Source organism: Eschrichtius robustus, chromosome 13 (assembly GCF_028021215.1).
Source record: "Eschrichtius robustus isolate mEscRob2 chromosome 13, mEscRob2.pri, whole genome shotgun sequence".
In the NCBI taxonomy this organism is placed as follows: Eukaryota; Metazoa; Chordata; class Mammalia; order Artiodactyla; family Eschrichtiidae; genus Eschrichtius; species Eschrichtius robustus.
This window is the reverse complement of record NC_090836.1, coordinates 83,791,003-83,816,884: the sequence shown is the minus strand read 5'-3', so window position 1 is coordinate 83,816,884 and position 25,882 is coordinate 83,791,003. Positions and strand designations below refer to the sequence as shown.

General features: G+C 38.2%; 1 protein-coding gene across 5 annotated transcripts in view; it reads right to left on the bottom strand.

The window, feature by feature from the left end:
- The window catches only part of APAF1 (apoptotic peptidase activating factor 1), a 95,474-nt gene that overhangs the window by 27,326 nt on the left and 42,266 nt on the right, over window positions 1–25,882 (bottom strand). For all 5 annotated transcript variants that reach the window (XM_068561869.1, XM_068561866.1, XM_068561867.1 and 2 more), the window contains 7 exons: window positions 23,668–23,794; window positions 22,497–22,622; window positions 20,425–20,556; window positions 17,022–17,147; window positions 8,454–8,615; window positions 4,743–4,871; window positions 1,983–2,108 (listed from right to left, as the gene is read on the bottom strand). In XM_068561869.1, coding sequence (XP_068417970.1) covers window positions 1,983–2,108; window positions 4,743–4,871; window positions 8,454–8,615; window positions 17,022–17,147; window positions 20,425–20,556; window positions 22,497–22,622; window positions 23,668–23,794 — 928 coding nt within the window. The remainder of the gene's footprint in view (window positions 1–1,982; window positions 2,109–4,742; window positions 4,872–8,453; window positions 8,616–17,021; window positions 17,148–20,424; window positions 20,557–22,496; window positions 22,623–23,667; window positions 23,795–25,882) is intronic.

Sequence of the window (25,882 nt, the reverse complement as noted above, 5' to 3'; positions counted from 1 at the left end):
AACGCCAAAGAAAAGATTTGTGCAGTGTATGGAGAAGGTGCTGTGACAGACCAAACACATCAAAAATGGTTTGCGAAGTTTCATGTTGGAGATTTCTTGCTGGATGATGCTCCACGGTCGGGTAGACCAGTTGATGTTGATAACGATCAAATCGAGATAGTAACTGACAACAATCAACGTTATACCATGCGGGAGACAGTCGACATACTCAAAATATCCAAATCGAGCGTTGAAAATCACCTGCACCAGCTTCAATATGTTCACTGCTTTAATGTTTGGGTTCCACAAAAGTGAAAAAAACCTTCTTGATCATATTTCCACATGCAATTCTCTATTGAAACGTTAACGAAAACGTTCCGTTTGGGACGAAGTGAGAGAGTAGCATTGACATATATACACTACCAAAGGTAAAATAGATAGCTAGTGGGAAGCAGCTGCATTGTACGGGGAGATCAGCTCTGTGCTTTGTGACCACCTAGAGCGGTGGGATAGGGAGGGTGGGAGTGAGACACAAGAGGGAGGGGATATGGGGATATATGTATACGTATAGCTGATTCACTTTGTTATACAGCAGAAACTAACACAACATTGTAAAGCAATTATACTCCAATAAAGATGTTAATTAATTCATTAAACAAATTGTGACAGGCGATGAAAAGTGGATACTGTACAATAACGTGAAACGGAAGAGATCATGGGGCAAACGAAATGAACTGCCAACAACCACACCAAAGGCTGGTCTTCATCCAAAGAAGGTGATGTTGTGTATATGGTGGGATTGGAAGGGAGTTCTCTATTATGAGCTCCTTCCGGAAAACCAAATGATTAATTCCAAGAATTACTGCTCCCAATTAGACCAAATCAAAGCAGCACTCAACGAAAAGCGTCCAGACTTAGTCAACAGAAAACGCATAATCTTCCATCAGGATAATGCAAGATCACATGTTTCTTTGATGACCAGGCAAAAACTGTTACAGCTTGGCTGGGAAGTTCTGATTCATCTGCCATATTCACCAGATGTTGCACCTTCGGATTTCCATTTACTTAGGTCTTTACAAAATTCTCTTAATGGAAAAAATTTCAATTCCCTGGAAGACTGTAAAAGGCACCTGGAACAGTTCTCTGCTCAAAAAGATAAAAAATTTTGGGAAGACGCAATTATGAAGTTGCCTGAAAAAATGGCGGAAGGTAGTGGAACGGAAGGGTGAATAAGTTGTTCAACAAAGTTCTTGGTGAAAATGAAAAACGTGTCTTATTTTTACTTAAAAATCGAAGGCACTTTTTGGCCAACCCAATACTTTGGTAGACAAGGGAGCTACTATCTGTTTTTGAGCAAAAATGACATGACTGGGGGCTTCCCTGGCGGTCCAGGGGTTAAGACTCTGCGCTTCCACTGCAGGGGGCACGGGTTCGATCCCTGGTTAGGGAACTAAGATCTTGCAAGCCACTTGGCCAAAAAAAAAAGAAAAGAAAATTACATGACTGTATTGTACATGAGGAATATACCTTGCAAGCAGCATGTAAAAAATCAAGAAAGAAAAGACTTGTAGCAGAGGCTAATACAAGAAAGGCAACAGCTAATGAGCACCTAAACTTGAAATGGAAAAGTAGAAATAAATGATAGAAAATGGAAAGGTATCAATAGAATCCATTAGAATTGGCAAGTAATTGGATGTGGGAATTCAAGGTAATGGAAAGAGTCCAAAGTTACTCTGAGGACTCAAATGTAATATATTTAAATTAACCAAAATACAGTTTAATCATTGGACTTCTCTAGCACCTGGACCATGGTAACACTCAATGAACATGTACTGAATGAATGAGACTGCTATAGTCCACATAATAGCTCTTTTCATGGATAAATATGAAACCAGCAGTTTCCTGTTTTACTTCCCTCAATACTGCCCATCAATTTCTCAATTGGTAGGAGATTTAGCTTACCATCATTAAATGTCTAAAATGAAAATCTCAATATATCTCACCCTGATTGTCTGGTCATCAGAAGACGTCAAAAATGATGATCCATCAGGAGAAAACATCACACAATGGACCCAACTTAAATGTCCTCTGCAATCAGCTACTTTTAAACATGAGTCCATATTCCACAACTACAGAATAAACACAACAAATAGGAAATCACATTCATAAGCATTTTGAATATATCAAGAATATTAAAAATAGCAAGAATGATCCAGCAATTCCACTTCCATGAATATAGCCCAAAAATACACTAGCAAAAATACAAAATAACTTGTGTGGATTATTCACTGCATTGTTATTTTTAACAGCAAAAAACTGGAAACAACTCAAATGACCATCAATAGGGAACTAACTGAATAAACTGCTTTAATCACAAAATGGGATAATACGCAATCTTAAGAAAGTAATGAGAAAAACACCCTGATAATGACTAGTCTCTGGGATATGTTGTTTACACCAAAAAAGCAAAGAATGGTATATACATTTCTGCAGAAGAGTATATATGTTACTCTCTCTCTCTCTCTCTCTATATATATATATATATGCAAGCTATACTAAATGAGATTAAAAAACAAATATGTGAATCTAGAGATGGATACAGATGTGATATATATATATAGATGGATATATAAGGCTATATATTATACATATAGATATCTGTTTATACATGCAAAAAGAAACATTAGGATGTTAAGACAAAAACGGTTACCTTCAGAAGGTAGGGAGGGAGAGTGGCAGGGAAGGGATAGGGATGAAAGTCAGACTTCCCTGAATAAAATTTATTATAAAGCTTTGATTTGGAGTCATACAAACATTTTATCCATTTTAAAAAAATCAATCTAAAAAAATAATAGGATGAACTTAAGTGGCTTCCATATTTTATTTTCCACTGTCATCTAATCCTCATTTCAAATGACTGCAAAACCCTGAAACAAATGAATGTGCTAATTGTACATGTATGTACTTCTCCTGTTATTCATGCTTATTACAAATTGTCAATGTCTATCACTAGCCTGGCTGTATTTTGTCCTGAGTTCTGCTGCAAATTACTCAAATATATTCCAGTCTAATGAAGTACCATATGTGCCTGAGTTCCTCTCATTACATTCTGAATTACAGACCTACAATTCAGACCTACTTTATTATTTCAGAACTAGCATGGACAAAACAAGTACTTCATCACATGCCCAGCAGTTTTCAATCAGTGAGTTCTATGGTTACCAATTCGTTATGTGAAATTTTCTCTGCCTTATCTCTGGAGCCCAATCTGGGACATACAGAGCTAAAGGCCAGAAATGAAAGTGGTTCCACAACTGAAAAACCTCCCTTGGAAATCCTTCTTTCTCTTCCCTTCTTGCTCTCTCTCATCATTTCTTTGTCACTCACAGCCTCCAAAACTAAGTCCCTATATTTCAAGAAGAAAGACAATGTTTCCAGGAGATTTTTAAGAATAGCAAGGGGTAAGGATTTTAGAAGTGACAGGAAAGGCCAAAAGAAGGGTTGCTCCTCCACTCCTCCTAAAATCCAGGCAAAACCCAGGAAGGGGAAATTTCCAACCACGCCTACCTCGAGGATCTACGGGTAAGGTGCGAGATCTCCTAGTAGCTCTGAATCTTTCGATTCAAGGCCTCTGCTGAAGAGAACACTGCCCACAGCACCTACTCTTTCCCATTGCTGCAAACAGGACTGGAGCTCGTTCACAATCACTGCCTCTGCTTCCAATGGGTAGATTCTCACAGGGAAGTTCTTCAGTGTTAGTTGCACTGCTGTACTCAGAATGAGGAGGAGCTTACAGAGCTTATCCACTCACTCTCATCTTATCTGTATCTCCATGCTGAAGGGCTATAGCTCAGCCACTCTCCAGCCATACCTTCATGTATACGGCAAGGTTGGCGAACTCACTAAAAAATCACTGAAACAGGCTCAGAACACTGAAGAAGTGCTTGCCATAGTCAAGCTTCCTTTGAAGGTAGCCTGTGAACCAAATGAATTTCCCTATTTTCCAAATAAAGGCCCATACCCATCTTCTTGGACTGTAATCACAAGAGGCTTCAAATTACTTGGTGGTAAGATAAACTCAAGGAATGAGTAGTAACAAAGCTTGGAAAAACTAATCCATCTATGGAGAAAAAATATCAGGGAATTCATTGCTTTTGAAAAAATTAATATAGCAACTCACTGGGTAGAATTCTTCTAGGTATAGACACTGAGTATAAAATCCATCAGGTTAAGGGCAAAATTATAAATATAAACAAGAAATCATTTTATTCATTAGTGCTTAGCAATGAAAATTCTAGGTTAACCAATTCTAATTTTAACTTCCATCTTACCTTTCTCAATGATCTAAGAAATGTGAACTGGACTCATTTCTCATCGTTTCTTTTACAGAAGAGTCTGTGCCCATATTTAAGAGATGCCAAAAAAAAAAAAAGAGAGATGCCATGTTTCTGCCTAGGAAACCAATGGTCATGCCATTGTTTCCCCAGACCTTGGCACATACTGACTGTTCGATAAATGCCTGGTGAATGATGTTGTCTGTCATTCTCTGTTTACTGTCAAACCAATTCTTCAATCACTGCTAAAGTATTAAAGCTGTCAATGTGGCTTAATATCCTAAAGCTAAAGGTCATTATGCTATGAAGAAAACACTTTATAATTTCTCAAGCAAACATCCTCAGCAGTTAATGGTTTAAGCAACCCATTCTTTGTCATCTTTGTACCTCTGAAGACCCAGACTTCACAGAGTAAATTCAACTACTCACCTCCACGCAGTACTGGGGCAAAGCCACCACTGCCAAATGGTTATGGGGGGAGAAGTCACAGTACTGGACAGTGCTATGATGGCCTGTGTGGATTTCTGCCAACAGGCCACTGGTGTGAATGTCAAACAGCTGTCAACATAAAATAGAGAGATATCTATAAAAGTAAAATATGTTAAAAGATAAGCTATACCCAAAGTGAATCTAAATTTATTTCTAAAAGAATACCCTCCCATTTCAAACATAGAGTATAAGTCCTAAAAAAATACTACAATTACTGATAATTGGCATAATCATTAACTCATTAAAAAGATATAAATATACATATACTTTTTAAATACTGCTCATCCTGAAACATGTTTCCTATAAAGGAAAACTTATCACAGATGATCGTGCTAGCCTAGAGAGAAATAAAACCTTTGTGAATACATGAATGGACTAGCCAAATTAATATACAGAACAGTTCTCCCTAATGTTCGTTTATTCAAAAGAGAAAATGCCTACTCATAAACGAAGATGATCAAAATAATATAGGGCAGAGGCTTAGTGAAATGAAATTAGTTCAATCATTTCTATTTCTCTTCAGAGCCCAAAGTACTTATCAATCATTTTCCCATTTTTGAACCAAAAAAAGCTATTTTTGAGTAATTCAAACTTCATTTCAATTTTTGAAAGATGTTTAAATGCTGAATATACTCTTCCAAAGTTTTTGCCAAATGATAAAAACGTTTATACCAATATACAGTATAACGATTTAAGGCCAAGCCATAGTCTTCAGGAAGGAAAAAAAAAGTTTCCAGTGGAAGCCATGAAAATGTTTTGTGAATGCATAGCCCTGGGAGCACACATAGATGGTAAGCAGCATGGCATCAGGGGCCAACAATAAATGACAGGAAATCATACTTAAAATGCTTCCCAGGACAAGCTGTTCTTAAAAATTAGTGGCTGAGAGTCATAGAGGAAACTTGGCAAGTATGGAATAGGCAGCTGTCCCAATTATTGGGCAGCAAAAAGAAAAGACCTAATAATAGGAGTGGGCTAATAACACAAGAGAGTTGGAAAATAGAGGAAAAGAGTAGAGAGACCAAAGAGTAAGAACTGGAATCTACATGTAGTTAAGGGTAATCTTAGGGTAGCTTTATTTTAGCGTGGTAAAATAAAGAGCTGGCCTATAGATTTTTAAAACAGGAAAGCATTTCACACAATATAAAATTATTTTCCTCTCTCACTGGACAGATAACTTTAAACATTCAAATTTGGCTCAACACCATTAGTCTTTAGGGGAATGCAAACCAAACCATAATGAGATGCCACCTTACACCTAATATGACAGTTATAATTTTTAATAATGGAAATAAGCAAGTGTTGGCAGGATGTAAAGAAACTGGAATCCTTGTACACTACTAGTGGGAACAGAAAATGGTATAGCCACTATGGAAAGGTCTGGTGGTTCCTCAAAAAGCCCAGTATAAAATTACCATACGACCCAGAAATTCTACTCCTAGGTATATACACAGAAGAACTGAAAGCAGGGACTCAAACAGATACCTGTACACCAGTTCTTGTGGCATTATTCACAATAGCCAAAAGGTGAAAACAACCCAACAACAGATGAATGGATAAACAAAATACAGTATATCCGTATAAGATTATTACTAAGCCATAAAAAGAAATGAAGTTCTAACACATGCTACAACATGATGAACCTTGAAAATGTTATGCTAAATGAAATGAGCCAGACCCAAAAGGACCAATATTGTACGACTCCACTTATATGAAATATCTAGAAAAGGCAAATTCATAGTTTAGATTAGAGGTACCAGGGGCTGAAGAGAGAGAATAGGGAGTTACCGCTTACTGGTTACAGTGTTTATTGTTTGGGACAATGAAAAAGTTTTGGAAAAGTAGTGATATCTGCACAAGATTGTGAATGTAATTAATGCCACTGAATTGTGTACTTTAAAATGGTTAAAATGGCAAATTTTACAAATCTTCACATCTTGTAAATGTAGTGGTTCCCTTCTGTTCTTACAGACTTTAACATACTTAAAGACAAAAGGAGATATTTTTCTTTGGTTTCCTGCTAAAGGGGTAAAAACCTATAAGCAACCAAGATCCAAGGGTCATAACTACTAGAGCAATAATAATAATATAAATGGCCCCTCAGTTTTTATACAACTATATGTATATATATATTTTTTTAGATTTATTTTATTTATTTATTTATTTTTGGCTGCACTGGGTCTTGGTTGCTGTGTGCAGGCTTTCTCTAGTTGCGGTGCGCAGGCTTCTCATTGTGATGGCTTCTCTTGTTGCGGAGCATGGGCTCTAGGTGTGCAGGCCTCAGTAGTTGTGGCACACAGGCTTCAGTAGTTGTGGCTCGCGGGCTCTAGAGCACAGGCTCAGTAGTTGTGGCGCACGGGCTTAGTTGCTCTGCAGCATGTGGGATCTTCCTGGACCAGGGCTCAAACCTCTGTCCCCTGCGTTGGCAGGTGGATTCTTAACCACTGCACCACCAGGGAAGGCCCCAACTATATGTATATTTCAACTGTGTTCTTTAAAACTGTAATCTCTTGGGTGGGGGAAATAGGGAGAGGTTGATAAAAGGATACAAACTTTTAGTTATAAGATAAATAAGGTCTGAGAATCTAATGTATAACATGGTGACTATAGTTGATAACATTGCATAGTATAAGAGAGTAGAACTTAAATATTTTCAACAAAAAAAAAAGAAAGAAAAAGAAAAAAAGGCAAATACGTGAGCTGACACGTGTTAATTGGCTCGATGGGAGGAATCTCTTCACAGTATACGTTTATCAAATCATCACGTTATACACTTAAAATATTTTACAATATGTCGATTATACCTCAATAAAGCTTAAAATAAAATAGAATAAACTTGTAATATCTCTTATTTAAGTCTTTAAAATTACCATCAGAATGGAACGGCCCTGAGCCCTAAATCAGAAGACCTGGATCTCCAAATCACAGTGTAACTGTGGATACATTATTTGGCTGCTCTGAACCTCAGCTGCCTCATTAGTATCATAGGGCTATTGCAATCTGCTGTGCCCTTTGGATATTTATATCAAAAGAAATTATATGTAAGAGCACTCTGAATACTACAAATGTGTACTATCACTTGAATTGAATAAAGAAGAAACATTTCCTTGCCATTTACCTTTCTTTGCATATCTTCCTTATTTACTTCATAGAAATTTCACAAACTTCTTCAGTTGTTGATAAGTATTTCTCTCAGTCACCAAATCATAAAATTTTATGGCTAAGAAATAACTTCAAAAATCACCTAAACCAATGTATTTCAAATGGGGGAAAGGGGGGGACAGTAATGCAGAAAGCATTCCATCCATATTTTAGATAAATTTGAGAAACACTGGTTAAACAACATAAATTGTTTCTTTATTGTAGGATTCCGGAGTCCTTAAATATGTTTGTACACACTGAAGTACCTCTAACAGCGGAAAGTAATACATAATATTTCCCAAACCCGTGACCATGGAGACCTTTCCTCACAAGGCCTATGGACATTCCCTGTAGCGTAGTTCTGAGAACTACGGGAGGTTAGAGCATCTGCCTAAAATTGTTCAGCTATACTTTATATCAATAAACAGCGTTAAAATGCAAAAATCAATTAGATGTTTCAATTTTCTTTAAATTAGACTAAATTTGGCTTTTTAAAATACTGGTACTTACAAAGACTTTATTTTTTGCTGCCACCATTATCGTAGCACCATCAGCAGACCATGAACAGCATTTCACTATCACTTCCATATCCTCTTGAGGCTCCTCTGAATTTAGGAAGAACTGCTTCACATTAATGCTCTTCCTCTCGTTTGCTGATTTCACATCCCAAAGCTTCAAATTACAAAAATAAAAAAACGTTTAAGTTTGTTTTGATCTCAAATCACACCTCTAGAATTCCACCTGGCCTAAATGTCACACAAATCATTCAGTTCACCTAATGACTTATTTTTAATTATGCATAACTTTTCATAAGGCTTTTAAATTAAGTATTCCAGGTTCATTCAGCACCTTCCTAAAAAGAAAAAACTTAAGAGCACTGCCCAAAATGCAGAATGTAAAACTACACAAAATGTTAAAAGAGCCTTGCATGGTGTGGAGGAGGCTAAAGATTAGGTGTTGACAGCAAGAATGAGCGTGGAAAAAAGAAGAGACTCACGACTTGCCACGGCTGCCCTCTGCTGGGCCAGGCATGAGGTTTGCTTCACATGCACAGCACGGACACTACACACAGGACCCAGCCCAAGCTGAATTATAACCTAGCAGAACATCAGAGACATAAGGAAGTCCCTGAAAATAGAAAACAAAAATGTGCTGAAAGGAAGCAAGCCACCTGGTGTGCTCGGTGGGGTCAGACAGGGCTCTAACACAACTGGATCCTGAGGAATGGGATACAAAAGACCAAGCCTCACTCGCTAACAGAGCCACCTGAGCAGCCCAAATGACAAAGGCCTTCAAGAAGATCCATCTTCACTCCCCTGGGCCTTGAGCAGTGTCCCAGTTTCACAGAATGATAATGGCTGCCATACACAGACAAAAGGTTAGCCAAGGAAAAGGATTTTTTTAAAAAAAGCTGCTTCTCAGGCTTTAACTCAGCTTCCAAAGCACAGCTCCCAGGGTAAAACCCGATTTGACTAGCCAGGCACACGTTTAAATCTCTCCTGAGTTTAAAGATTATATACACTAGAAATACAGCCAAAACCAAAACCTTTCCCCTTGCAATAACTATAGGTAAACTGGATGAACCAAAAGAGACATCTAAAGTAGTTAGCCCTCCTTGACACTGAAGAGAGAAAATCTGAACATCAGTGCCAGAAGCTTCAGTCACATCAGTCAGATTATATGAGAAATCACACTCTGTTTCCCTCTTAATACGAAAAACAAAGCAATCATTGCCTGGATTTAAGAAAGAAAAAGAAAACTAACTCAATGCAATTTCACTACATCTATCTAAACTACATCTTCTGCATGTGGACCTGACCTTAGCCACTATCCAAGGAGTGATGAAATTCCACATATTGAGGCACCAAGTAAATACCAGCATTTCATTTTGAGCAAGTCACTGCACTGTATCCAAGGCCCATGTGCACCCTGGTCCTTGTGTGGTTCAAATGGCAATTTTTAAATAAAACTCACATTTTGAAACAGTTTACCATCAAGGCCTGAAAAACACATGCTTATCAACATGATATGCTATAAAACACTTAGAAGATTACAGAGCCATTTGGGACAGGAAATAATTTTATGGTTCTTCATCCTCTCAGAAAATAAAAGCTTTACAAGACTTTGACCTTGAAATGCTGCTATCCAGCATCATTTTGCAAGACCTCTGCTTAGTAAACATCACTGCATCAGTGCGAACCAGCCGACGATACTACTGGCTTAACAGTAAAAGCTGCCACAAACACGGCAGTTCTTACCAAGAGTGCAGCAATGTCTGTCCCCTGCTGTCAGTGCTCTACAATCACATTCTGATACTCACACCTGAAATCAAAATCCTGTCCCTGAAGACTTTTAAATTGTTTTTCTTTTGAGTTTTGAGAAGTCTTAATTCAATTTGAAGGGACACGGAAAAGGTTTATCATCTTGAACACATTTATTAACCACTATGCTAGTCACTTTGAGATTATATAAGTGAATCAGATATAGACACTGCTCTCAAGGAGTTTATAGGCCAGTAAAGGAGGTAAGACAAGCATATAAATGACTCTAACACAGGATATGCCAGATGTGTCATTTGAGAGGAGAAGATACAGCACAGTGGGAATGCTTTACCAAAGCCATAGGCTTGAGGAAACACTTTTTGCAGAGGGGGCCACCTCACTCTCCTCCCTGAAGATCAGCCTACTTTACACCAACTTAAGATGGACACTTTACACTAACTTAAGATGGACTTACGATGGATTTCAATACCAAAAAATACCAGAGTCTAGGCTAAGGGGTCAGCATAAGCTAAAGTACAAAATGGAAAAGCTCAGACAATGAAAAGGGAGAACAAGTGCAGTCTGGGTGCCACAGCAGGAGCCTGCACACTCCCCCACAGAGCCCCTGTCTGCTCTGAGCCCCCTCCACATACTTTTACCATTTTCATGGTTTGTCTATTCACTTACCTTTCTCCCCAGCTAGACCCTGAACAACTTCAAGCCAGGAACTATACTTTTTTTAAAAAGTGTTTAAAAACCAAATGCCTAGTACAGAATCTGGCACATAGTAAGTACTCAATAAATGATCAATAAATACATTTTAAGTGAAAAGACAAATTATTCCCATGTTTTAAGCACAGGTGAGTAGAGACAATAGCATTACTGAAAGAAACAGGGCTCTGAAGATAGAGCACATACATTCATCTCCACACCCTCCCAAAACCCACGTAAAACAACAGTAAAGAGAATTTTTCTCTCTAAGCCTAATTCACAAGGTAAAGGAGAATGGAGGAAGATATTAGAGCAACAAAACTATAAAGGCTAGAAAGAAAAAAGACAAGTGATAAGGGGACTCCTTAAAATTGAATCCTGAGCCCACAGTGGGGAAAGCCAAGAAGTAGCCCAATTCACACCAGAGAACCCCCAAAAGGCTCAGGAAGTGTTGGGCCTAGCACCTTCCAGTAAAGATGGAGCTAACACAGGAGGAATCATCGAAAGTCCCTTGAAATCCCTTCCCCTACTATGCCATCCAGATTGCCCTACTCTGGCTGAAGAAAAGAGGGTTAATCTACACCCAACACAGTTGAGAGCAGGGTCACCATTCTGAAAATAGGGAGTTTAAGAGAAAGTCTATATTCCAAGTGTTGAGATCTCTGCCTAGATATCTTCGCAGAACTTGCCAGCCAGACTTATACCCTATAGGAAGGGGACTGAAGATTTTTCTCTGAATACCCCACCAGATCAAGACAAAAGATCTAAAGAGTCTGACATTAGGAGTTCACCATCAAAAAATGACAGCTAGATAACACTACAGGGAAACACACTATAAATAAGTTCACAATTTCCTATCAGTTCTTTGGTGCTGCAATCTTTAAATGTGCTTTGTTTGTCTGTTTCTTATTATTTATTTTTGGCTGTGTTGGGTCTTCCTTGTTGTGCACGGGCTTTCTCTAGTTGCAGCGAGTGGGGGCTACTCTTCATTGTGGTGCACAGGCTTCTCATTGTGGTAGCTTCTCTTTGTTGCAGAGCATGGGCTCTAGGGCATGTGGGCTTCAGTAGCTGTGGTACACGGGCTCAGTAGTTGTGGCTCATGGGCTCTAGAGCGCAAGCTCAGTAGTTATGGCGCACATGCTTAGTTGCTCTGCGGCATGTGGGTTCTTCCCGTACCAGGGCTCGAACCTGTGTCCCCTGCACTGGCAGGAGGATTCTTAACCACTGCGCCACCAGGGAAGTCCCAGTGCTGCACTCTTTAAGCATGAGCAGATATCCAAGGATCAGGCAACTAAGATATAGCTCTAAAATGCAGACAGAAACCAAAACCAACAAACAGAAAAAACAGCAACTATAAAAGAATATGAAAACTTAAAAAAAACTATTACTAATACCCAGAAAAAGATAAAAGATATTGTACCCACGAAACAAGAATAATATTAAAAAGGAAACTGATCATAAGAATGGGTACACTTAAAAACATGATAGCAGAAATTAAAAACACAATAGAAGGAGTGAAAAATAAAGCTAAATAAATCTTCCAAAAAGTAGGACAAATGGATGAAGAAAAGAGAAAAATAAGAAAACATCCCTAACAGACATTTAGAAAGAGAAACTAGAGAAGAATAAGTCAAATAATTAAAGGAAACCTCCAGAACTGAAAGACATGAATTTCCAAATTGAAAGAGGCTATCGAGTGCCAAGCACAATAAATGAAGACAAACCCACACCAAGGCACATTATCATTAAATTTTTAAAATACTGGGAATAAAAAAAGATCTTAAAAGTTTCAAGACAGGAAAATAGATCACATACGAATCAGAATGGCGTCAAACATCTCAAGAGAAACTTTGGAAGCTAGAAGACAAGGGAGCGAGCAATGTCTCCAAAATTCTAAGGAAAAATTACTTTCTTCTGTACGCAGTCAAAAATATAAATTAAGTATGAAGCTAGAAGAAAGACACTTTTAGACAGACAAGTTCTCAAAAATTTACCTCCCAGGGATTCTTTCTTAGAAAGCTAGAGGAGATTTTCCACAAAGCTGAGAGGGTAAACCAAGAAATTCAGGAAACAAGGGTTTCAACTCAAGAAAAAAGCAAAAGGAACTCCCAGGATGGCAGCTGAACACTGGGAATAGTACCACCAATCATAATGGAGCAAGGTAGAACCCTCTAAGAAAGTTATTTCTAAGAAAAGAAAATGTCAAATTAAATACCTGATACGTTTAAATTATTTAAGAAAGAACTTAGACAAGGGATAGTTTGAAGATGAATTAGTGGTACGCACATTTAAAAAATAATAGGGGGACTTCCCTGGTGGTCCAGTGGGAAGATACCACACTCCCAATGTAGGGGGCCCGAGTTCAATCCCTGGTTGGGGAACTAGACCCCGCATGCCTGTCGCAATTAAGAGTTCGCATGCACAACAAGTAAGTCCATGTGCCGCAACTAAGACCTGGCTCAGCCAAAATAAATAAATTTAAATAAATAAATGTCAACCTTTGGGCTTCCCTGGTGGCACAGTGGTTAAGAATCTGCCTGCCAATGCAGGGAACACGGGTTCGAGCTCTGGTCCAGGAAAATCCCACATGCCACGGAGCAACTAAGCCCGTGAGCCACAACTCCTGAGCTTGTGCTCTAGAGCCCGCAAGCCACAACTACTGAGCCCACGTGCCACAACTACTGAAGCCCGCACCCAGAGCCCATGCTCCACAACAAGAGAAGCCACTGCAGTGAGAAGCCAGCGCTCCACAACGAAGAGTAGCCCCCGCTGGCCACAACTAGAGAAAGCCTGTGCACAGCAATGAAGACCCAATGCAGCCAAAAATAAATAAATAAATAAACAATAAATAAATTTTAAAAATTAAACATTAAAAAATAAATGTCAACCTTTAAAAAAAAATAAGCAAATGAAAAAAACAAAGCTTCACTGTTAAATATACAACATCTTTAATCCCAAAGAAAACAAAGTGTTGTACCGGAAAGGGGAAAAAAAAATCATCATATACTACGTGGCCCAACTGTGATCAGTCACAATGACGTAAAAATCCTGAACACTGATCTAATCAAAATCCTGAAACATATAGGAACCACAAAAAGTAGTTCAGTTTGGGGAAGAAAAAATGAAGAGTTCAGTTTGGAGCACAGTAAGTTTGAGGTATGGCATATTATCTAAGTGACAGCAGTGAGCAGGCAGTTAAAGATGCAGGATGCAGCACATAAGAGAAATGAGGGCTGGAGAGAACACATCTGAAAGTCACTCACAAAAGGGAGAAGAACTGAAGCCACAAGGCCAGCAGAACTGGGATGGAAGAAAGGTGATGGAAGTAGGTAGTCAAGATTAGCATCTTGAGGAAGCAGCTATATTTTAATGGGCAGGAAAAAGAGTTAAAGGGGTTAGAGACACAGAAAGAGAAAGAAGAAAACATTGATGTCAAATGAGTAGAGTTTCAAAAAGGAAACAGAAGGGGGCGTAATACAACCAAAAGAATAAGGACTGGATAAAGAAAAATACCGGATTTCACACTCATCCAAAGAGCATTAGATTTTACAACAAAAAGAATGAAAACAAAATAAAACTGGATTTTACTCTTTAAGGGAATACAGGGAAGACAGGACCAGGCTAAAAAAGGGTTAAGTAGTGAATGAGTAGTCAGAAGGCTGATGCAAGTATAGGTGACTTAAGAAGTCTAGTCATAAAGGTCTAGTCAAAAAGAAAAACTGAATGACTATTTCAGAGGATAACACAACCAAGGGAGAATCAAAGGTTTTTCACTTTTTGGTTTTATAATGCTTAGGAAGGGCCAAGAATATCTGTAGGCTGTGGGAAAGGATTCAAAAGAGAAAAAAAACTAAAGATGCAACACGGAGAGGAAATAACCAATGAGGCAAGGTCTCAGGGGAAGAAGGAAAAAAAGGAACAGTAGGCACAAGCAGAGGACTTCCTGGGCACTGATATGAGAAAAAAGGGGGAGTAGAGACTTTTTATGGCAATTTTTGAGGGGGCTCGTGGCAGGGAGCTCTTGGGTGGTGTCAACCTTCTGAATAGGTATGAGGTAAGGTTATCTCCATAGAATGAAAGAGATACAGTGACATTGTTAGGGGCTTAAGAACAGCAGAAAAGGTTTGGAACAGGCACTATGGTGAATTCAGTTCGGGAAACAAACGGCAGCAAAGAAGGCCCAGTAGAGTTAAAAAGCTCAAACTTGTAGAACAGATAAATGGCCTGGTTTCACAACTTTCTTCAACATTAAGCAAACTAATAATAATGGAATCTTCCCAGAACTTGCATTAGCAATGGAGATAAGGTAAAAGGAGAACCTTCCTTGAGATATAAAATGCCTTCTGAAATCATTCACTTAGTAAAAACCAAGAAATAACAAGCTCATAGGACTAGAAGAACCTTTCAGAAGAGGGTTGCCTTCACTGGGCCTCCAAAAAATCCTCTGATATGGTCATCCCAAAGAAGAGACAGATATTTGATATTTGTAGAGAATATGTCATAGAGGCCAAATCCATTTGGTTGAATATTCTAAGAATGCTCCAACATCTACTAGATGCCAGGAAATTATATCAAGTAGAATTCTACCCATAAAATTCCTAGATGCCCAGAAGTAATCTATACAAAAATGAGTTATCCTCAGTCAACAAAGAGAGATCAAACATTCAAACAGAGGATCAGCATCAAGAGAGTATAATTTGCTGTAACTTAGGAGTCACCCAGTAGCATTAACAAATCTCCTTCTCTAGAGATTCTAACAAACAAAATAGAGCCCAGATGATTCAAGTATTTCCCTGGAAGAGGTATATGCCAAGAAAATTTACTGAGCACATGTTCTGAGTATGACTGTGTACAAGGAACTTCAGAGAGATACAGGAAGATGACAAGGTCTCTGCAGATCATAAACCTATATTCAACCTTATCAAAGAAAAAGATGACACACGAAAATGACTGAACTGAACAGTACAACAAATTTATAAGTGGAAATCAGAAGACCAAGCAGCTTCCATCTATTGATATATATAGATACAGGTATATAGTAGATATGTATATATATGTTCTCAGAACCAGATGGATGGATGTCATAAGAGAACACCTTCTGAAGAAGGCTTTGCATTTATTTTTTAAATTTATAAAGTTTTGAGGGTCATTAAAAACTACAGACAAGTGAATTGGAGGCAAAAAAAATTCCAGAAAAGACTAATGAAACATATATAGGGACAGTAGTTGAAATAAACCCCCAAAATTATCTTGCCCAGAAGTGACAATTAATGTACTGGACAGGATCAGAGGTAGCAGAATGATGGAAAGTGAAGAGCCTTAGAGGTGTGCCTGATGAGCCTGGGTTTATCACAATTTAGAATTTGGTACTTTTGTGTTCCAGCTAAAAATGGCAAGATGAAAACAGAGGTAGAGAGTTAATCTAGCAGCTACATATTGGGATAAGGAAGGATGAAGAGTATATTTTAGAAGGCTGCTATCAAACATGAGGGTATGACAGCATGAACCAGAGCAAACGCTACAGAATGGGAGGGGAAAAGGTAGACCAAGAGATGAGGAAGTCAAAGATGGATTGGATTTAACACCAAAGAAAGGAGAATCAATAAACAGGAGACCACAGTAGAGAGGAATAAGAAAGTGGCATAGGATCTTATTGAGAAGTAAGGTGGAGATTTAAGGAAGAAGAATTTAGTTTTTTTAAAGACTATAAATTTCAGGAGGCTGAATAAGCTTTTTTCCCTAGCTCTGAGTTTTCCCCCATAAGATTTCACAAAAACAGGAATATAGGAACATAAAAGGCAGAATAAATGAATGATAAATAAAAGCAGGACCCTTACAAATTTGATCCCATAGATCTCAAAAGATTTTATGAAACCATAAATGAAATACATGCTTAAAAATTAAGAATTAAAATTATATGAACTTTAAAGCATAAGGTAGTAAACCATTAATAAGCAATCATTATGACAACCAATTACAGTTATAGTAAATATGCTCCTGGAAGTTGAAGGAAGAAGCTTTCTGTAGAAATGTGAAAAACAGAAACCTATTTCCGTAAGACAATAAAATTATTTACAACCCATTTTAACAATGAACAAAAGCATACCTTTAATGTTCCATCAGCTGAACAACTAGCCAAAAGCTTATCATCTGGTGAAAATCTGCAGTGATTGACTGAATCTGTATGGCCAAACATGGTATTTCGACATTCTTTTTGATTCAGAGCCCAGAGCTATTTGAGAAAGATAAAAAGATAACTGAAAAACTAGCATTGAATGGGGAAAAGTTAGAAATCATGTAAAGTTCTTCCTTCCCTCCCAATTAAGCTTTTTCAGTTACAGGAAGCGTTCCATTCACAGATTGACAAAGGTGTCAAACACAAAGGTGAACTTGTGATTAACGAGTAATGGGGCAGCCCTTAGATCAGCACCTAAATCTACTAAGGGACTTGAAGGTTTATCTAGGCTTCAGTCTGAGCCCTAAACTAGCTAAACAATTACTGCTTATTTTAACAAAGTAGTTTGAAATCATTATTATTTTACTCAGCTGTATAACAAGTAATATGTAAAATAAATTGCCCAATTTTTTTAGATGCTAAGTTATCCAACTCTAAAAATAGTCATTTCTAAGATTTCCCTATGCAAACCTAGAGTCTACTAACTAGGCTAAAATCTACTAACGCTCTTAAAAAATGACTCAAAAATACAAAGACTGCAAAGATAGATATAAATACATTTGATGGGAAACATAAGGGATTAGAAGAGCAAGTTAAACAACCCTTCCTGGAAGCAATCAACCAAATCCAGAAGGTGGGACATTCCACAGGATAAATGACTCAATTTTTCTAACAAATCAATGGCATAAAAAAAGAGATAGACGGGAAGGGGAACATTTAAAGAATAAAAGAGATTTAAGAGACCTATCAACCAAATGCCACTTGAAGTTTGGATTCTGACTGCAATAAATCTATGGTAGAAAGATATGTTTTGAGACTAATAAGGAAAAAAGAACATGGACCAGGTATATTATGAAATTACTGTTTATTATGTTAGGTATGATAATGGCATGGTATATATGTTTTAGACCTCAGACATTCATGCTGAAGTATTCTGGGTGAAATGATATGTTACCTGGGATTTGCTATAAAATGCTCTAATCCAAAAAAATGGGAGGTGGTGGGGGAATAAAATACAATTGGTAAATGTTGACAATTGTTGGAGCTAGATGATGGACACCACGAGAGTTACTATTCGCTCTCCTTTGGGGTATGTTTGAAAAGTATAAAAAACGTAAATAAAATGGGCAAGGGTGATTTGTGCTAATTAGATTAAACACAGAAGAAGAAATCATTTACCTCCCAAAATTAATCTTAATAAAAATCCTTTGGAAATGATCAGTAAGTAAGTCCTGTTCTTTATGTCCATCTCCATCCCTAGCTTCTTTTATTCCAGTCCCAGATAAACCCAATTCTGCAGATTAACGCAAATTACATGGGAGCAGCATCAAATTTACATCTTTTCATTGGCTTCTCTCAGTTCAAAAAGCACAAGAAGGGCTTCCCTGGTGGCGCAGTGGTTGAGAATCTGCCTGCCAATGCAGGGGACACGGGTTCGAGCCCTGGTCCGGGAAGATCCCACATGCCACAGAGCAACTAAGCCCGTGCACCACAACTACTGAGCCTGGGCTCTAGAGCCCGCGAGCCACAACTACCGAGCCCACGCACCGCAACTACTGAAGCCCACGTGCCTAGAGCCCGTGCTCCGCAAGGAGAGAAGCCACCGCAATGAGAAGCCCGCACATGCACCAAAGAGCAGCCCCCACTCTCTGCAACTAGATAAAGCCCGTGCACAGCAACGAGGACCCAATGCAGCCAAAATTAAAAAAAAAAAAAAAAAAAAGCACAAGAAGTGGGACTTCCCTGGTGGCGCAGGGGTTAAGAATCCACCTGCCAATGTGTGGGACACGGGTTCAAGCCCTGGTCCGGGAAGATCCCACGTGCCGCGAAGCAAATAAGCCTGTGCACCACAACTACTGAGCCTGCACTCTAGAGCCCACGAGCCACAACTACTGAAGCCCACGCACCCTAGAGCCCATGCTCTGCAACAAGAGAAGCCACCGCAATGAGAAGCCCACGCACCTCAATGAAGAGTAGCCCCCACTCGCCAACTAGCGATAGCCCACGCACAGCAACAAAGACCCAACGCAGCCAAAGAAATAAATAAGTAATTTTTTTTTTAAAAAAGAACTTAAAGTTTATAAAAATAAGAGAATAGAACCCTTGCATAGGACATAGGACCCAGGACTTGAAAGAATACAATAAAATCAGATTTTTTTTTTTTAAAAAAAAAGCACAATTAGTAAGTCCTAATAGCCCTCATGGAAATGCAAGTGTGGAATGACCAGTCTTAAAGTAAAACTTGTCCTTATTTAAAACTGTTGACCAGGCTTCCCTGGTGGTACAGTGGTTAAGAATCTGCCTGCCAATGCAGGGGACATGGGTTCAAGCCCCGGTCCGGGAAGATCCCACATGTCGCGGAGCAACTAAGCCTGTGCGCCACAACTACTGAGGTTGCGCTCTAGAGCCCGTGAGCCACAACTACTGAGCCTGAGTGCCACAACTACTGAAGCCCGTACGCCTAGAGCCCGTGCTCCACAACAAGAGAAGCCACCACAATGAGAAGCCCACACACCGCAAGGAAGAGTAGCCCCCGCTCACTGCAACTAGAGAAAGTCCACATGCAGCAACGAAAACCCAACACAGCCAAAAATAAATAAATAAAATAAATAAATTTATCTTAAAAAAATTACCAAACATATGTGGAATGAATATCTATTTCTGGTTTTAGTTTGGTTTAAAATTTTTTCTTTTCCTATCAGTACATTTTTTCCCTCCTCTTTCTGATATCAGACTCTCTCTTTCGAATCTTGAATCAAGCCCCAGTCATAATTCAAGTGGAGCTGACTTCACCTATTCGTCCCATTTCTACATGGCTAAACCTGTGACCCCTGGCCAATCGAAGGATTCCATCCTACTGACCACTAGGGTTATTCAGCAATGCGCATGTAACCCAAACCACATCAACCAGAGTTTTCTCTGTGGGAAGACTATGGGACCTGGGAAAGAGCGAGTTTCCCTTCCTCTGTGATTATGAGCTGTAATATCCATGTAAGCCTGGAGCTAAGGATAGCCAAATCTGCTGCACAGAGAGAATATGCCTGAATCAACAAAAAGGGAAACAGAGTCTAGAGATGGAGGGGGTGTTAGAGCCTGAGAAAGTATTTTAGGCATCTGGAATCAGCTATGCCTGAAGCCACACTCCTTCTAGACTTTTCAGTTACAAGAGCCAATAATATCTTTGTTGTTGTTGTTGTTGCTTAAGCTAATATGAAAGTTTCTACCCCTGCAACCAAAAGATCCCTGATTAATACAATATATGAAAAAAAATCAAAGGAGATGTTGTGATGTATCTATCAAATTTATCTACATAATTCTCATTATCCACACTTACTTTGAGGAAGCAGTCATTTGAACCAGTGGCTAAGAGAAGGTGATTACTATTGTTGGTGAAGTGGCAGCAATTGACTTGCTCTGAGTGCTCATCATAGGTATGTACTAGTTCCCCAGACATAGAATTCCAAATCTAAAGAGAATAGAGAAAATAAAATTTACAAGTACCCCTTATTTTCAAAGAGAAAACAGAGAGACAAAGCAAATGTGAGCTGTTTTGAAGATTTTCCCAGACATGATACTACTAATGAATACCTCCCCCTTCCCTAAAGTATGTCAGCATTTTGCCAGAATGTTTTTTTTTTAATTACCTGTAAGTCTACCTGCAAGTAATGTAAAACATTACATTTTTCAAGGGCAAGATTTCACATGTTCATATGAATTGACAGCAGGCAGAAAAGTGCTATAAAAGGGATGGAATAATGGACTTCAGACCAGAATAATTAATCAGAGCCAGTCTAAGACCTGGCTCTACCACTTATAAGTTGTGTGTCCCTAGTCAAGTCCTTAATTTACCTGCATTTCAGTTCCCCTCTCTGTAAAATGGGGATACTTGTACCCATCTTACACAATGCATGGTGTCAAATGACAAAGAATTTGATAAGTGTTCTGCTGACTTCAAGGTACTAATAAATAAGTAAAGGCAAATGGCTCAGTGAAAAAAAATAAAGGCTTTAGATTCTGAGGGAAACCTAGCTTTCAACCCTGGTGCCATCAGGCATTAGTTAATATGAGCCTGGGCAAATGACTTCATCTCTGAACCTGTTTCCTCATCTCTAAAATGGGATCAACACTTATTTTGCAATTGTAGTGAGAAATTGATAACGTAATATAAGAAAGTGTGTAGTATAAAGCCTCATGCAGTGTTCTCAGTAAAAAGTAATCATTTTCCTAGTTACTATGTAAGTAGTCTGTTTCATCAAACAAACAAAAGAAATAAATTACCTAAAGAGTTTTCACTGGGCTTTGGACTTTTAGAGGTACTAATGGCCCTCCCATAGCATTTTCTTTTATCTTATCAAAGCACTCTCCAAAGGTCCAAAGAGTTTATTTTATTTTAAAGTTCTGTAATAAGTACTTCTGCCTCTTGCTTTAAATTTCTTACAAATAGAAACTTGAGCCACATAGCTCTGACTCTGGAACACCACAGAATGGCCAGCTCCAAGTCTGACTCAGAATAGTGGTTATAGAGTGAATTAACTGGTTGGTTGTAAAGCCACGTAGAGAGTCCAATCTATCAAGTAGATTTTTCCAAAGTCTCAATTTAGTCTGGACACTCCGGGGTCCTCTTCAAGTAGATGCAAACTCCACAAAAACTCTCAAGCCAACTTTCTTGCTCCCAGGTCCACTAAGGCCCACCCCACCTAAACAGATTCAGCATTCCACACCCTTTTTGAAAAAAGCCTAAAATGAGGTCTCCCCTCCATTTATCAAATAAAATATTCCCCTAGACTTCACTTTCTCTTAAATTCCATAAAAATACTCTGGCTAAAAGCCAAATTTAGGGACAAAAAACAAAAAAAAAGAATAATTAACAAAGATAAAAATTACCCTGTGGGTTTTCTTTTCTCTGTTTACTTTGTAGACTAGTAACCTGATTGTTAGTATGTTTATTCATCTAGTTTTGCACTGAATGTAAGCCAGCTCATAAAGGTAAAAAAAATCTTGGTTGCATTTCACAAATTATATATTTTACAACAGGAATTGATCTCAGACAATAATTCTGTGCAGCAACACTTCCGACCACAGTACACTTAGAGATTTCAACTGATATTTAACCCACAGACCTGTCAATAAGTGGCAGGCAAATTCATTAATCTGAAATTGTGTTTCCCAGCTGCCTGATAAATGTAAATATCAGCTGTGTTTCCTAGGCTAATCAACCTAGGCATTTTTGCTTGTGCTTAAAAAGTTTTAGACAGAATTAATTTACAATGGATAAAACTGCTTTGCCTCAAGTTAGTAGATCAATAGGCAAGAGTCCTTTAACCCTACTTACTCTAGTCCCTCTATTACAGAAAAAGAAAATAAATTCTGTGGTGATTACAACTCAAGAGGAAAATATTTCCCTACCTTCACTTTTTTATCCACTGAGCAGGTTGCTATAAATCTGTCATCTGCAGAGAATGCACAGCAAAGCACTTCATCCTCATGAGCCTTGATTTCTAGAAGTTTCTCTCCTGTTTCAGCTTTGAAAACCTATATAAGCAACAATAAAATCTTTTTACTATACCTATTTAACCATGGGCCATCATTCAATAAAATATTTCTTTAAAAGATCTTTATCACTGTTATTTTGCAACAGAAATGAACCTTGGCAATGTCACTCCAAAAATGAGAATTTCTGTCAGAATTCGTATGCCTTAACATAAAAAGAAAATCATCCTGCCCAAAAAAAAAAAAAACGGACTTCCCTGGTGGTCCAGTGGTTAAGACTCCACACTCCCACTGCAGGGGGCCCGGGATCGATCCCTGGTCAGAGAAGTAAGATCCCGCCTGCCGCGTAGTGCAGCAATCAATCAATCAATCAATCAAACTGACAGTAGCTTCAGTTCTTGAGGACAGTTTGGCAAATTCTTAACAATCAGTAGAAAACACTTCATTCAATATGCTTTCTGCGGCTCAAAAGCCAAAATTAATAAAAGTAGTAATAAAGTACACATATAGAAATAAGGCTTACAATCATAATCTTGCAACCTTAAATTTAAATGTTTTAACTAGTTTTTGTTTCCTTCAAAATCAAAAGGTCGAGTACCAATTTAAAGAAAAGCACTCATTCATGTTTTCTGAAAACAAATGAGAAATTAAAATTCCTTCAAGCACCTAAGGAAATAATCTAGTCCAATTCCTATTTACAGTCAGAAATCTATGCCTGAGCCTATGATAAAATAGGTATTTTACACAGTCACTGTTTTTTAATCAGAGTCCTGTTCACTGTGCTATGAAGTCCTTATGTCTTTTAACAGTTATCATTTCCTCATTACCCTTAGCTGTCACATGGATGACAAGAACTGACTGCTCGGGTAAAAGGCATTTCTATGTCACTTGGCAAGTTTAGAATTATGAAAATACACCACCATATCTTTTAAATCTATAGTGAAAGCTTTCATAAAATGTTCAAGAGATCTGAACATTTCTCTATTCCTAATGTGCAATTTTCTTGAATTTTAGAATTTAAGTATATTCTAATATGCACGGTATTAGGTGCATGACTCTTCCAATTTTTCTCAAGAGATAGGTTTACCTGCAACTTTTTATCAGCTCCACAAGAAGCTATTCTTTGACCATCCTCAGAAAAGCAAGCATGGTACACAGCATCTGTATGGGGACGGACGACCAAGCGGGAGAGATTCTTGATGTTTTCTTTGTTTCTAAATATAAGGGAAAAAATGAACAGAAACCCAATAAACAAGAGTAAAAGTAATTATTTTCTTTCAGTAATAAACTGTCTTTTAACATAGTTATGTCCCAAAAAATACAAAACTCTTAAAATTAAATTACCAATATGTAAATGACGGCACATATCACCTGAGGAAAAAAAGCACAATATAACAAAAGCAGCATTTTAAGATAAATGCTACGCTATGTCAAGCAACCTGTCATGTACTACAAATATCACTGAGTTGGAAGAAATCTAGTTAATCAAATACATGTCAGTTTTTATTTTCCTCTAATACATTAATAACATGTGCAGAGAAAACATTATAAGAGGATAACCTCAAAAAAATCTCCATCTTTTTCAAAAGGAAAGAGCTATAGCAAAACGAAGCTCATTTCCTAACTAAACTATGACGCTACACCCACCATTATGATGTGCACTTTAAAACTATTCTTCTCTAACTACAATTATTCAGATATAGAGAAAAAAAAGTAATGTCATTTTCTTTGTATCTTAATCTACTAAATACTAAGTATTGCACTAGCATAGATATTATTTCACAAAGGCAAAAGGGTAAAGGAATGTGATATATACTCAAAATGGGGAAAGTATTAGAACAGTGTCAGAATTCCACATACATACACCCCAGTCACTGTGAGTAAATATGTTAAGTGGTATCATGCTTATCTTAAGAGGAAAAGGTTAGGCGTCAGATAAACCTAAAGGGCAACCCTGCTTCTACTACTTATTAGGTGTGTAAACTTATGCAAATTACTTAATTAACCTAATAAGTTTCCTTTTTCTCATATGTAAAATGTGAGTAATGATACCTGCTCTGAACAGGTATCACACACAAAACAGACCAAATGAAAAAAGGGAACACAAAGGCAAATCAGATTTAAACCTTGCCTAGAAAGTATTAAACTTCACTAGAAGCGATAAAACAAACAACTATAAAAACTAGAGTGATGAGAATCTGGAGGATAAACAGGTAAGCTACTGGCAAAGTTTGGAGAATCAGATTAAGAAAATATGTCCCCCGATCTATCTATTCAATTCCCCAAAGCTCGGAAAGTGACCTGTCACAATGATGGGCATATGGCCAAAAAGTATTAGATAAATAACAAACAAATGCATGAATGATTTCTTTTAAAGATGAAACTCAAATTACGTTTATACCAACCTAAACTTTCTACAGAAGAAAAAAAAAAAGCTTTCTAGTACTGAAAAATAAAGCATTCTTTGAATATGACCTGGTCAAACCCAGTTAAAAAGATACAGCTATTAATGACTAACCATCCTATGAGAGAACATCACAGGTTGAAATGCAGTTGATGAAGCGGAAAAAAAAAACCAGCAAGAAAAAGTAAAAATAACAAACTCAACGTTCAAAAGAGAACAAGAACTAAACCTATGCCCATCTGATTATCAGACCAAGTATCACAATTCTATTTTAGTCACTAACTAAAACATGAATTCAGTCGATCTTCTACAAATTTCTCTTGAATACCAACTACATGGACCAGGAAAAATGCTAAATGCTATTTACCCTTTTTTTTAAAATAAATTTATTTATTTTTTATCTATTTTTATTTTATTTTTGGCTGCACTGGGTCTTCGTTGCTGCATGCGGGCTTTCTCTAGTTGTGGCGAGCGGGGTCCACTCTTCGTTGCAGTGCGCGGGCTTCTCATCACGGTGGCTTCTCTTGTTGCAGTGCACAGGCTCTAGATGCACAGGCTTCAGGAGTTGTGGCACGCGGGCTTCAGTAGTTGTGGCACGCGGGCTTCGGCAGTTGTGGCTCGCGGACTCTAGAGCACAGGCTCAGTGCTGTGGCACACGGGCTTAGTCGTTCCACAGCATGTGGGATCTTCCCAGACCAGGGCTAGAACCCATGTCCCCTGCATTGGCAGGCGGATTCTTAACCACTGCACCAAGGAAGCCCTATCCTTTTCTTTTTTAACCTTTTTTTTTTTTTTTTTTGGCCACACCACATGGCTTGCAGGATCTTAGTTCCCCAACCAGGGATAGAACCCAGGCCCTCGGCAGTGAAAGCACAGAATCCTAACCACTGGACCACCA